General features: G+C 40.8%; 1 protein-coding gene across 1 annotated transcript in view; it reads left to right on the top strand.

Moving 5' to 3' along the window:
* Window positions 1-457: 457 nt before the first annotated feature.
* The window catches only part of LOC138196258 (CREB3 regulatory factor-like), a 28,768-nt gene continuing 13,908 nt past the window's right edge, over window positions 458-15,317 (top strand). Inside the window, 5 exon segments of the mRNA XM_069146141.1 lie at window positions 458-734; window positions 8,372-8,617; window positions 10,726-10,851; window positions 13,125-13,300; window positions 15,152-15,317. Of these exon segments, the coding sequence (XP_069002242.1) occupies window positions 8,609-8,617; window positions 10,726-10,851; window positions 13,125-13,300; window positions 15,152-15,317 (477 nt within the window). The 5' untranslated portion in view covers window positions 458-734; window positions 8,372-8,608.

Below are 15,317 nucleotides of genomic sequence, written 5' to 3'. Positions count from 1 at the left end.
TGGAAGGAAGTGAGTTTAATGAACCTGTGTCTCTTGTGCCTCATCGCTGCTTCAGGCACCATTAACCACCACTATTATACTATCGGTTGTCAAGCTTAATTGTGGGCAGTGTCAGTGCAATTTCTGCTTGTGCCACATTATTTTGAAAATCTTGTCCAGGGAGAGTCTAATAATTCAGTACTCCTAAGCTATTAAAAGTGGAACAAAATAAAATAAAAATAATGGATAAAATAAATATGTTGAAAAGACTGCAGTTTAAAAGACTTTAAAAACAGCTTTAATACCATAATGTAGGATTTACGGAAAATAACTTAATAGATTGCTAAATAAAATATGAAAAATCTGAATAATAAAAAAAAAACGTACTCTCTTTTTGGTGTTTAAATAATAAGAATGCCTCTGTGAACTCTGTACTGCAACTCTCCGCTGTAATATCACAGCATATAAACGTTTTCATCTTTTTTATATGTACAGTCCACGCCAGGCACACATGTATATTATGGTCTACTCGTTCACCGATCATCGGGCTCTTTTCGTATTGGACCAGTGACGCACCACGTGGTCGGGCAGTCACGCGCTTTCCAGGAACCCGTCAGGAAGAAGAAAAACAAAACAAACCCGAGAGAGCTTAACCAGCGTGTGGACTCCATTGAAAAGGGAGCCTTAATATCCCCAACGCGAGAACCTATACAAGGTCCAACACTAAGCGAGACGTATGCGTGGCCGTCCTGAAAGTGAGTAGGGCCGTCATTCGTCCGTTTTGGGGAAACTTGCTGGGTGTTTTCGCCTCGGCGATGGATTAGCTTTGGAGCTAACGGCAGGTCGGTTGTTGTTGTGTGTCGCTGCTTCAGCTGGGATGAGGAAGGGGGCGGACGGAGGCCATACTGACTGAGCTGCGGGTGAGAGAGGGAAGCGAGAATCGCCAGTTCCGCATTAAACAACAACAACACAAAAAAAAAACAACAACAACAAAAAAAAAACAGTCAATGGCGAGTAAACACGCCTCGGTTGTCGCTGCTGTTTACCAGTTTATCGAGCTCTTGTAGGAAGTGAAGAAACGGACGAGGTGCAATACATGTCGGTCGCTGTCAAATGTCACAGAGCAAACCTGTGAAAACATTATGTTCTATTGATTGTATTGATCGCTTTCCTCGTAAATACAACCGATCAGTCTCTTCGGAAAAGTGGGCTATGTGTATGTTCTGGATGAGGATGGTTTAAAAAAAACAAAAACTGGCACACACACACATATATATATATATATATATATATATATGAAGATTGGCGTGTACTTTACTTTTAAACTATCCGAATCACACTGCACCGCTTATAATATATCTGCAATCTTAACACGGTGTTAAACTATGTTAAAGTGTGTTTGCGGTAGGAAAAGCCTTAGTGGGCCAGTGAAACGCTCAACATTGACTTTTTGCAGGCAGCCTGATGTCTCAATAGGTACACGCCCACCCCCCAAAACACTAAACATGTCCAATGCTGCTGATTCAAGCGATTTATTGGCATTTGAACAGGTACAAGACAGTACAGGCACACTGGAATTACTGTGCTTGTCTCTCACAGCCAGCTTTGTAAGAATAAAAGACAAAGATGGGAATTAAGGAGCAGCATAAATAAATAAATGCACGTTGTATACAAAAATATATATATGCAATATAAAAAAAAAAGTGCACTCAGTTATTGCACAAATAATTATTTAATAATTAATTATTGGACCAAAATAATTGAAAAAAATACTAGAAATAAACTCGACACAATCAGAAATTCCCCTGTGATCATGTTTGCAGCGAGGAGAGCGCTTGACTAACGATTTGTTGTGGATAATAGATTCGTTTGCGTTTTTTTCCTAAACAATGTGCTCTTTAGTTTATGAACCCTATTGAGCAGACAGATAGTATTCTTTGGTATAGATACTAACAAATGTCACGGATTGACGTTTAGTCCTGTGCTGCATGCAGGTTGTGTGCTCGGTGGTAGATTTTTTTTTTTTTTTTTACTTTAAATATCTTTTAAATACAGCAATCTAGGCCACGGGCATGTAGGCCTCCAAGTTGTTTATCTTCTGCCTCAACCTATATTGAAATGGGCTGTCTATGACGAAACGGCCCCCGTGATTGACAGCCATGGCGGCCATTCAGACACGCCGGGGAGGCGGGACTTTGTCTCCTTTCGACCAACGGGGAAGCGGGATTAGGTGGGTGTTGGTGCAGAAGATTAGATTGAGGTTTTGTTTTGCTTTTCTGAGGATCTGCGATGAGTGCAGAGGCAGCGAGATACTGGTGACATTTATGGTTTTACTCGCGTTTATAATGGATAATTTGTCATCTATACCCGCCTGTCATGTAATGGTGATCGTTGTGATGCAGATGCTTATTGCTTTCAGTGCTGTGCTTCTCCAAAACAAGTTAATCCATCACTAAAAGATGCAGGACTGTGACAGGTTATTTAGAAGATATTATAGAAGAAACAGATAGTTTGAGCGTTTCTACGGACATCATTTATTTGTTTAGGATTTTGGTAAACCACAAAGTTTGTTGTGCTTTAATCAGCAGTGTCTGTACTCGAGTTAGTCATCCATTACCATCCCTTTGTTACTGTGAAGAATAATTGTAGGGTAAATGTCAGGTTATCACATGCATCAAATCCAAGATAATTTAGCATTGTATGTTCCTCAGAAGCAGACCTTCCTTTGAAAGAGAGAGCATGATCTTCAATCTTTTTCTGTCAAATAGAAGCCACAATTATAATGTTACATCACAAACAACATTGGGGGTAGGGTGGGTGATATAACCTTAAAATAATGTCACAACATTTCAGGGTATTTCTGTTTATAATGATATTCTCGATGTCAGGAAATAGTGAAAACACATTTTATTTTTAATTAAAAAAAAACATACAATTGTTATAAAATAAGGGTTACAGTTTTATTGTCAGCATAAATGTTACAGTCTTTCAAAAATATTTGTCATTCACATGAAAAATGTTCACAAAGCTCTCCTGATATATTGACAGTGTACTTAAAATTGAGATACACTGCTTTATTTTAGATTTGACCAATGTGTTTGCTTGATGAGCATCCGCAAGAACGTTTTCTTGGACTTTTAACTTTACATGCTGTTTTGCTGTCCACGTCGATCTTGCTCACCTGTGTTGTTTTTTTTAACAGCGTTGTGACCCTCAAACCGCGTGCGTGTCTGCGTACTTTCCAAATTAATCAAGGTTAATTGACCCTTTTCATGCAGATATCCCGACCTGTCCTAGCTGGAAAGCAGGCGTAGCTCTGCTTAAGACATTATTGCCGGGATTGTGGTGGAATTAACAGTGGTATTAGTTACACATTTGTTTGACAAATCAAAACGTTTGCTGGGAAAGTTCAATTTCACTCCCGCTACAAAGACTCCTTGTCCAGCTGATGGCAGCTGCCCCTTCAGTTTTGGAGCCACTGATTTACAGTAAATGCTCCTGCAGGCAAGTTGTGTCACAGAACTGCTGCGGACTAGAACCAGACGTCCGAGTTGAAGAATAGAGCAGTCAGTGGCCCCTATCCATTGTGACATGTATACTTAATGGCTGTTTCTCTTACGCTGAACACATGGGAACTCAAAGCTCTGAGCTGCAGGATTTAGTGAAATTGAGGTAATCAATGAGCCAAAACCTTGCAAGTAAGACAACACAATAATAAACCCATCAAATTGTGTTTAGCGCAGTTCTCAACTGGTCTCGCCTCAAGACCCAGATTTTTCCTGAGTCATGAAGTCACGACCCAAATCTTTAAGCTCCTCAAATTTAATTTACAAAGAAATAGTGAAGTAATACGCCGTGTCTTTGTACACTCTTAGAAATATGAAATAAACAAGAAAAAGTGCAACTGGGAATATTTTTTATTATGAAATAAAATGGCAGCTTTATCTAATCCTAACCCTGTTTACAAACGATGCAATGAGAGGCAACTATTTGTGTGAAGACTTCAGTTTTGGTTGTTCCTGTCAGGTTATGGGAAACTAATGTCCTTGACAATAAAACCACAGCAGCTGAAATATTGTAGACTTGAAAATAAAAGGTTGACTTTTTTCCTCCAACTTTTCTTTTTTCACGACATATCTGCGACCCACTCAAAATGGCCCCGTGACCCACTTTTGAACTGCGACCCACCAGCTGAGAGCCACTGCTTTATCTTTTGAAATGCCCTCCTGAATGTTTCTGAGTGTGATCACAGGGCAGTAGAGATTTTGCTCCCTTAAGATCAATTTACAGTAGAGTACACTAGTGTAAGGGCTGCTCAGTGAACGGAAATCAGGATCATGACATGAAACGACCATTTTTCTGATGCAAGTATCTTGAACTTCTGTTGAAACTCTTTGGAGATCAATAAAGTGATCTATGTATATATATATATATATATATATATTGCATTATGACAAATGCAGCATGGCATATTGATGTAAAGCTGAAACTCAAAACACTTGAATAACACATTTTGTAATTACAGTTACCTTCATGTCACTAATCTAAACGTTTTTCTTCGTAAAGTGATGAAAAATGATGATGCTGTGATCATAAATCACTATATGAGCCCCAGGTGAGTCAATATCATTTATCAATACAATGGATAAAATATTGAATTTGCCAGCTGTAATTTTACCTATCTGCGTATACAACCTAGTTATAAACGGCCATATAAATAAATAATCAAAGCCCCCATCCTTTAATTAGAGTTATTAAGCGTTTATATTCTGTCTGTTCCCAAACTGTACAAACACATTGAGGACTTGTGGATTAACGGTGTTTGCAGAGACTCTCTCGTTTTTTTTGTGTAAACTGACCGGCATCTACTGCTTTCTGTCCCTGTAGGGATCAGGGACGGACTGGTATATGTAGGTAACCCATTCCAAATAAGACACTGCTGATTGGCCTACTTGGATCACGTCCAGTGTTGTGGGGCGGAGAATGTGAGCTGTTTGAGACGAGCCGTGCACAGTCTCCACTAAACTCCGGTTTTTGTCCTGTCAGACCTGAACTCACAGACATGCAGGAGTTGGTTGATGAAAATATAAATATTTAGTGTTCATTTTCCCAAATATTACTGTACATGAAGATTTAAAAACAATGGTGACTGTTGTGTCCAAGCACATGTCTTCACTAAGCTATCTACAGTATTTAGATATACGTCAACACTGTTATTACTGCCTAACGTGTGAATACACGGGTCTGGGCGCGCTCCATTGGGAATTGTTTCAAGTCGTTGCATCCAAATGGGCAAATTCTAAAACTACTGCAGCAGCCTTTAACCAATCAGCATTGACCACCACATGACAAGAGAGACCTTTCTCAAATGCGAGCACAGTGCAGTACCATGTCAGTAAATGACCACTGCAGAATCTCTTCATGCACTCGTCTTGGTCTGGCTCAATTCCTCCATATTTATTCACGTTATGTCAACTGTCGGTATGTCTTCACCTAGCTCTGCTACCGCTGCCATTGTTGGAACCACATTCCCAAACAAAATGCTTCAATGTCATCGTTCCTCGCCACCCCCACTGGTCGCGAATTGGTCCGCTATGTTGTCTCATGCTAACAGTGTTTCTAGACTATAATCTGAGCTAAGACTGAAGCTGAGAGCAATAGTCGGATGGAGCCAGGCTAATTCTCTTTAGCAGTCCACCGAAACCCACGTACTTACAATAATATGAAACTTGACTTTCTCATTTGTCTGCCGTGACCAGCGAGGTATTTTTTCTTTATAAATAATAAATAATCAGTTGTAAAACATTGATTATGAAACTTACAGTCAGTTGTCTTTCTGCTGTTTGGCAATTTGATTATTCTACTGCTGCAAACATGATAATACACATTTCTATCAATCAGATAGTGCTGGGACTGTTACTGTTTATTATACACAGATACAAAGAAGACCAAAAGTCCATTGTGAGATTATGATATTTTGAAACTTGACACCACAGATACATTTGGATGCTCTAAAGAGCAAAAGCACATTTTATAAATTGTGAGGGAAGATATTTGATATATCCAACTGCAGCAGTGATCGAGCCACAGTGCATCATAACAACATTATCAAAAGTCAATGAAATTACTGAGGGTGAGGGTAGTGTTTTATTACCTGGCCCTGGTCTCAGGCTCGGCTAAAATACAATTCTGAGATGTAAACTTGATGCTGTAAAAATTCTGTCCTTCTGTGAAGGACAGATTTTGCATTTTATAACCTTGGAAAAGAAAAAAATAAATCCTTTTAATGTCTTGAAAAGTAGGCTGAGAGAAAATATAGAGAAAATGTCAGACGGTTATGGTCTTAAACAAAGCTAAACCCCAAAGAATAAGAGCTAAAAGAAACGATCTAATGCAGGCGTTTGTCTGACCAAAGTCTGAGAGAGAAATTTTTTTGGAGCTTGTCATGCTTGGTCATAAATATCCGTCTCTGCATCATGGCCTATGTCAGCCACTGAGCAGTGAGTTGGATTATATTAAACTCTGCCACTGGAAAATATTGGGTGCAGCTTTGACTGGAGCGCTGTGAATCACTTTCTGCATGTTTGCAGGATCCCTGGTTGTGAACAGAGGAGTTCTGTTTCCCTCTGTGATAAAAGCAGAGAGTCTGGATTAATGCTGGTGTTATTGTTGTGTTCAGGCCACATGTTTACTCGTTCTGCTTCTGCCACAAATGAAACCAGATACAGCTGCCCAGGAAGGAAGTGCAGATCGAGATATGACGCTAGCTTCAGTTTATTGCTGAGGCTGAGCTTCCAAATATATCGTTGGTGATTAAGACGGTAGGATTTTGTGCCTATTCATATGTGTGCATAGGGTTGTGTGACTGCATGTGCTTCGGTGTTTATAAAGGTGTTACTTCTACAAATGCCGTCGTACCGGTAGTGTCCATCGCCGTGTTCCTGCCACATCCTGGCTCTATGCAAAGTGTGTACACGAGGCGACAGAGCTCAGAGTTGACAAGTTCATTTGAGTCAGCCAGCCCCCAGCGAGAAGAAGTGATGAGAGAAGAGTGCGATTGGTTAGTGACTTTGTGTCAGCTAATCACTGCTGGGGTCACGTCTCCATGCAGATTCTCATTTATTTCCTGTACAAAAAGCAGCACGAGGACCAAAAGTCAGTGTGTGCGTTGCAGACGTTTGGTGATGCAGGAAAGTCAGAGAGTGACAACAGAAGCAGAGAACAAAACGATGGTGATGGTGAAAGGGAAGATTACTAGTGAAGTTAAGGTGAAGCTTGATGTGCTTCTAGTACGGTAAGTTGTTGTTAGTGACAGTAAAAAAGGACTTGCACTATCATTCATTCTTTCTTTATGCTAAAGCAATATACGCCATACTATCTTCTTATTTCATATCAGAACTGAAATGTCTGATCGATTTTCTTATTTAGCTGTGAACCCATTTGTGTGACAAAAAGATTTAATGTAATAAATATAAACTTGAACATTAATATTAATCGTTGATTGTGCACACTCCCATTCCTGATCCTGATCATTTGATAGAAGTCTCATAATTACGAGATTATGTACATCAGACTAATGGGACAGGAGTGGTAACACAGTGGTACACAGCAAAAACAAACTGTTCATAGATAATATTGCATACTTAATTTTCTAAAATGTAAACAAATATAAAGCAGGACTCATGTTGTCATTTTGTCATGTATCCACGGTAACATCATACCTCCTCTTTCTTGTACATCTCGCACAAAATACTTCTGAAATACTTTGTTTAAAAACACTAATATTGATTTTCAAGTACATTTTTTAATTACATTAAATCAGGCCGAACCACCAGTCTTGTCTTCTCAGTGATGATTGATAACCACTTCCTTTTATCATAATAACAAGATATGTATCTCGTAATCGTACAATTAGGCCTCTAATTTTATATTCATTTGTAAATGCAAAGTGCTTCAGGACAGCATTACTAAAAATTATTAAATGCAATGTAAGGCTCTTTATGCTGATACGGTATGTCAGGCACCCGGCAGCATTTATAAGTTACTCAGCTAATTGAAGCTATGTGAGCCGTTAATTTACAGCTATCCTTGTTGTTTGTTTGTCAGATGTCCAGTCTGAAACTAAGAATGAACACGTGGTTGTTGACTTGAATGAGAGTTCTTCAGCGACTCCGTAAGGCAGAAGAGTTTTCTTGTGCAGCCTGCTTCAAACTGTGCACAACAGTGATTCTCTTTTGTTTTGTTTGCAAAACCTGTGAACATCGCACAGTTCACAATAGCACAAACCCAGCAGCTGTGGTTAGCTGCATGTTACCGGTGGGTTATTTCTTTGTTTCCGCTACAATTGAATCTAATACTTGTGCTCTGTTCTCTCTTTCTGTTTTTACCACAGACCTGAAGCATACAGAGAACCGTACCCGACCATACCAGACCAGACCAGAGCAGGCTGAGCCCAGTTACTCATCTGCTCCCTCCTCCCCCTCCCCCCGCAGCCTGGCAGGCTGCATCCACCAGCACTCTGTGATCGTCTCCGTCAGCAGTAATTTATTGTGCTGATCAGACAACCTCACACCACTGGGACAGGAGACCCAGAGATTCCAGCCACTGCAGCTTTAAGCTGTGCCTGGCAATGCCTCAGGTAAGGAGGGAAACTGCACGGTCACAGGTGTAAAAGTCCACAGGTTTCCTGTGACACAAGTGGGCAGAAAACCTGATGTTGTTCCTGCTGTTGAATACTTAAGAGTATCCGCCGCAAAGTTGAAAAACAATGCTGTCCGACACAAATTAAATCAAAGGCCAAAAGGTCTGAAAATCCTGTGAACAACTACGGAAACAAAAGAGCTTTTCAGTAAGCAGATGCAGACAGACGGGATAAGGGATGTGAAACACGGTTCAGCAGAGCTTAAAGATGTGAGCGTCTGACCTTGCTTCAGTGTGACGTCTGCAGACGCTGCATCCAAACAGCTGCTGTGGGCAGATGGGCTGATGATGAGCGAGTTAATGAACGCATGTGTGACTGGGTTACTTTCTGAATTCTTCAAAAAATATATTTGGAGAGTGTTTTTCGATTTTTAAACAAAACTTTCTCACATTCTCTGTGGTGTTGAATTCACCAAAACTTTCCAGAGTCCGCCTCAAGAAAAGACAATCTCAGCCCAGTAGATTTTTTTTCTTTTTCAAATCATGCTGCTCCTCTTAATCCTGTTGTGTTTTGGTCACCACAATATTATTCACAGTAGATACTGCAGTGATGATAACTCAGCAGTATGTGGTAACTTACATCACGATGTGCTGCTAGTTTGGATTGTAGCTATTGTGAAGCTGCAGTCTTTACCAACTCACTGACTCCTTTAGCTATTATAGTGTCATCTGCTGCTCTGCTATTAAACAAGCACGACATCCTGGTGGTTTGTTAGTCTGAGACACACAGGGGGAGGATGTGTCTCAGACGGTAGAGCGGGGTTGCGCACTAATATGGAGGGTTGTTGGCTCGATCCTTGGTCTCTGTCCACATGCCCAAGTGTCCTTGAGCAAGAACACTGAACCCTAAGTTGCTCCCGATGGCGTACCATCGGTGTGTTAGTGTACTCCTGATGGCGAGCACCTTGCATGGCAGCTCAGTCTCATTAGTGTGTGAATGGAAAACCGTGTAAAAGCGCTTTGAGACCGTAAGGTGATTAAACGCTATACAAGTGCAGACCTTTTCCATACTATTGTATGTAACGGCTTCAGCCATATCTGCAGATATTAACTTTAATGTCAGACTATGTTCATGGTTGAGCTGGGCAATATATCAATATTATATCAATATCGTGATACATACCTTTCAAAGTCTGAAAAGTTCACTTGGTGAGCGAGCGACTGTTGATCAGCTGGGAATATGTAAAAAGGTTTGACCTCCAGCTCATACAGTGTCGTGCTTGTGGGACCGCATTTGTGCACGAGGAGCAGAAATCCTTCCTTTTTTTCTTCTTGTGGATATTGTTGTCTGTGCGCCATGCACGCGCCTGCTTTTTTAGGTTTGTTGGTTTTGAGACTAATTGAACTCCCTAGAGAAACATGGCCCATATTATTATATACTGATAATCACTGCATGCTCTGCAAATGACAGAATCAGAAACCTTTGTCTGCTCCACACTTAAACTTGAATATTTCAAATGACTGAACTGAGGTCAGTTTTAGTTAATCACTCAGCAGTGGAGCAAACTTTCAGTATAATGTTGAGACACACACACACACACACACACACACACACACACACACACCTGTTGCTTGCTTGCTCTGTTTGGCTGGTTGATTTGTTGTTGTGGTGGTGGGGCATGGTTTTCCTCAGCTGCGGGAGGGACTGATTGGGGAAGTGGTTCAGGGAACCTGGCAGGTCACGGGAAGGGAGAACTCTTGGGGGACATGGAGCATCAGGCTGGCTGCGGAAAGGACGTGGGACGTGTGCTCAGATGCTGGGCAGGAGTGCACACAGTCATTGGGGTTGTTTGTGCGTGAATAAACTCGTCGGAAACTGTACTTTGGCTGGTTGTTGTTCGTTTGTGCTGACAGAACCCCGGTGACGGCAAGATGCACGTCACATTTGTATTTTTACAGAGTAAAATTAAATTCAAATACAAACAACAGCACTGCGCTTGAGTTTGACACAACAGATAGGAAAGAAAGAAAGGCAAAGGTTAAACTCATTCATCTAGTTTGTGTTTTTTTGTTTTGTTTATGTTGATTTCCCCCATTGTGTTGCAGCCCAGCGTCAAGGGGATGGAAACTCCCTTTGGGGACGCCTTTCAGAACTACTCATTTGCTGACCAGGCCTTGACCAGCACTGAGCTGCTGACCACCAGCTCTGACCCAGATTTCATGTACGAACTGGTAAGTGGCTGCGCAAACACACGCACACACAGCTTCTCACGCTGAGCTGGCGCTCATTTGAAGGATCCACGTTTTAAGTTCAACATCAAAATCATTATCATATGTAGAATAACCTTCTCAAGTGCTGCGCATTTTTTTTTATTGTTCTTTTGCTGAGGTGGACATGTAAACAAACGGGCCTGTCAACTTTTGTTTAGTGCTAATATTGTGTTCAGTGATCCTCTATTAGCCCTTTATTTGGTTGGTCATTTTTAACTTGCGTCTCACTCTTCTCAAAACATAAATGGTCATCGACAATTATTTAGTCGCATCTGTCTGTTCTTTTTCGGATGAGCTGTTGCTGATTTGATGATCATTAAAAAGGACCAAGTCTTTAGTTGTGGTGCAAATTAATCCTCTCAGAGAAGCTCGCTGTGAGTGTCAGATAGAAACACACCGAAGACGCAGTTGTGTGAGACATCTTGGAGAGTTTACCAAAGACGTACCAACACGTACGGATGTGTCTCATTACTTGCATGGATGTTTTTAGTTTGAAGTTCGGTTTGTTCTTGCTTGGTCACTTTCGGAGGTGTCAGAGTTGTGTGGAGTTACTGCAGATGCTAACTGAACATTTCCTGCCGCTTCCCCTTCACATTAAAAGCGCCCCAATTGCAAACCAGTGATAAACCTTTTAGTGATAAGCAGCTACAGGAAATGCAGTTGGTACATTATTCATTTAGTGATGCTTTGTTAGTGGTGCTGCTCTTAAGTAAAAACAAGTCCACAGAACAAGACACACTCCAAACTGTTTGGCCAGCAGATCAGTTTTAAATGTTGCTGGGAGGAATAGTACTAGACAAGCGGAAACGGCCACAGTGAGCTGTGGGCTGAAGAGCGGCATAGGACAGACTGCCAATGTGGCTTGTGAGCTCCAGCACACCTCCAACGTAAACATCTTGCTTTACCTTGCCACGCTGTGCAGTGGAAAAACACTCTGCACACCGTGCCAGCATGGCTCGAGCGGTCACAGCTGGTCAAGGCTCAGCTCGGCACGAGCATCCCCACCCATATCAAAAAACAATATTAGGTTACATGGTACATAACACCCAGCCAGAGAGAATGCTAAATCCACTAAATGGTTCACTGATAATTCGGTTTTGTTTATTAATGAAGGATTACAAAGTATTTTACATGACCGTGGCAACATAAAAAAATAAAAAATACAAACATGAAAATAATTTGTGAATCAATACAAAATAAAAGGCCTTGAGACTTATATATATTATATATGTACTTATATTACGACAGGGACCTTTTTACATTTTGCACTCGCAAAATTGTCTCCAATCTTTTGTTCAGTAAAAATACTTTTCATTCCCTCACCTTTAACATTGATGTTTAGTGATAGTAATACTTGAGAATTATAAAAACTGGAAATGAACATCGGCACGTGGTCAACTCAGCTTTCCGGCGTGGCATTTGAAACACAGAGGCCCGTGCCTAATTGTTTAGCAGCTGTGTGACATTCGCCAGGCTCAGAGGCAGGTGATGTCAGGCAGCTTTAAACAGAGATCTCTCCTGTCACCACTCATGCTGTCAGCTGCAGGTGTCCACCTCATTTTACTGTCAGCTGTAGACTAAACAAAATTGATTCACTGCCGCGCTCTCGATTTCCTGCACCATAGTAACACATAAGTAGGATGATGGCGTTTGGATGACTTGTCATCTTCTTCAGTCCCCCAGTTAGTTTTTCATTTGGTGTGGGTGCCCTTTAACCCTTTAAAACAGTATTAGTTGTCCAGCTACTACTCTGCACGTACTGTAGGTTTTTCCCAGCATTTTGGAGATCTTGCAGCAGTACTTCTGTGGTTTTTGGAGTCTCAATCTCTTGAAGTTTAACCTGAACACCTGAAGTTTCTAAATCTTTGCACAGCACTGTTTGTAGTCCATAAGATCAAAGGTAAAATTCCACTAGCCTATCTTACTTTTGTAGTACAAATTGATAATTAAGAAAAAACTTGTCTATTTCTCCACCTTCTACCCTGATAAATCTGATGATTTTCTTTTTGTGTTCATTTGATTAATATCCCCCAACACACGTGTATGTTACAGACTTGTTGTACATTGCACCATAGTTTCAGGTTGCTGTCGTGCATCAGTTTTTGCTTTGTCTTTGCGCAAGTTGATAAAATCCAGAAAGTATACGAGAAATCAACAACAAAAACAAAAAATGAAAACACCTTCTCACCGACCACCTGCTTAACTCACCTTTTATTTTTTGATTTTGTCTACAGGACAGGGACATAAGCCACCGGCAGAGCCCCTGTGGGGACAGCACTGTGGGGATCGGGGATGGGGGGAAGGAGGTGGAGGGTTATGTGGATCAGCTCATGGGTCTGGGAGAGTGCGAGACGGTCTGCAACACCTCAGCGTTTGAACAGTGGGACTCCTATTGGGAAGACCTCACCAGGTACTGGATTATTTTTTATTTGTTGTATCTTATTTTTAAATCAAGTTAAAATTACAGATTTCGTTTCATCTTTCTTCAAACAGCTTGTTTAAATTTGCCCATACTATGCCTCACATTATGCGTGAAAGGATTGTGCAATAATTAGCAACGCCATTTAATAGTAATGGCGTAAGAATTTGGGTTTAGTGACCACAGGGAGGCAAATCACTGAGTCTGAGACCGAGGCGGAAAAAGTAATAGCTGCTTCAGATGCAGTGGTTGCAACTAGCTGATTGTGAAGTAATTATACATGGATATTCAAATCCCACAAAACACTAAAAAGGACTTGATGTAACAGAGCAGGTCCCTGCTTTGAAGAAGTTTACACCAGGAAATGAGGAAGTTGTTTTGGTCCTCTGCATCATGTTGGCTGAGGTTGAGTGATGTGACTGACATCCCGAGCTGATCTCCGAGATTGGTATCGGTGTTATCAAAGCATTTTTTTTTTTTAACTGATTGGTATCGGCCATGCTAAACTATACTTGACTCCTTTGTTTTATGTCAACTCTCATAAACGGAGAGCACAATTTGTGGCAGTTTGTGTACTCCGCATCGTGACATGTTCGGTTAAAACGTGTGCAACGTGGAAATATTTTAAAAACAAAAGCAGCACAAGAGCCTGTAATGTTAGAGGCACCTAAAAAAATTAACGCTCATCGAAAAACAGCAAGTTCCTTCAGGGAACTGTGAATAAATGTAGTTATGATTTTCATTTGTTGTGACTGTGAAAGGTGCAACAGCTCTGAAAGAGACTGGAGAAATTGACAAATGAGGGGAGATCTCCTGACTCAAGTTTACGGCATAAATATGCATAAACCGCCTGGTTATTCTGTTGAAGCTCCCATTGATGGCTCCAAATTCTCCACCCTCACTATTTCCATCCTCAATCATGTTTTAAGATGCTACAAATTACATCCAGCAAGTTAAAGGACTGAAATGCTGTCAGTTAAAATTGAGGTAGAGAAAGTCGTTATGAAGAGTCGTTGCTCTGGAGATGTCTGAACTTTGTGATGTGCACTGTGCAGGAAAGTACAAGCATCAAATTGGTACTCAATATTTAATATTAAATGACCGGGGAGAAAAAAATATCCTTAATTTTTATCGTAGGAAAACTGCAATCAGATGCGAATCCCGTGTCATCTTAAAACTTGTTTTGAATCATGCTGTTGTGGCGTGTCGTGTTTAAATGTTGTATGAACGGTGCTATTATGTGACCGGTTACCTTTGCGGTTCTTAATAGCAACAGGTGCACACATTTATTTTTCTCTCTCTGCTTCTTTTGAATCAATCAAACTCTGGAGAAAACAGGTTTACCTTGCAGGCAGCAAAGAGACATCTGCTGAACACTTCGAATAATTTATTATTGATATAGTCTATAAAATATCAGAAAATACTGAACAAATCCATCACTTTTCAGGAGTACAAGGTCTTCAAATGTCTCACCAACTGTTCATAGCCAAATATTTTCGCTTTACAATGATCTGCAACAGAGAAGAGCTGCAAACCTAAATATTCGACAGGCACTTAGAAATATTGTTACTGACTGCTTCAATTGATCAGCTAATTGCTCATTCATTTTTAAAGGCTTGTTGACGTTCTTATTTTCTGCATGTTTCAAATAAGCAAAAGAAAATAGGAGGACAAATTTGAATCAACAAACACTGCAAATGTTCTGAAGATGTAACAAGTTTGAGTAAATCATATTCAGACCTAAAACAAGAATCAATTCCATTTTAAAGGTGATACTTTTACAACGACAATGCAATGAAAGGTCTCACTGTTGATCGAGCTGCATCTCTCTGTGATGAATAGATACACACGACTGGCCAGCTGTGACATCTGGGGCACCAAAGAGGTGGACTTCCTAGGATTGGATGACTTCTCCAGTCCCTACCAGGATGAGGAAGTGATTGGTCAAACCCCGACACTGGCTCAGCTCAACAGCGAAGACTCGCAGCCTGTGTGTGAGGCGCTCTAC

The sequence above is a fragment of the Embiotoca jacksoni genome, unplaced genomic scaffold (genome assembly GCF_022577435.1).
Source record: "Embiotoca jacksoni isolate LCO1_2020_lvr unplaced genomic scaffold, fEmbJac1.0.p SCAF_13, whole genome shotgun sequence".
In the NCBI taxonomy this organism is placed as follows: Eukaryota; Metazoa; Chordata; class Actinopteri; family Embiotocidae; genus Embiotoca; species Embiotoca jacksoni.
Note: the sequence above shows the minus strand (reverse complement) of the source record. Positions and strands in the feature narration are given on the sequence as shown.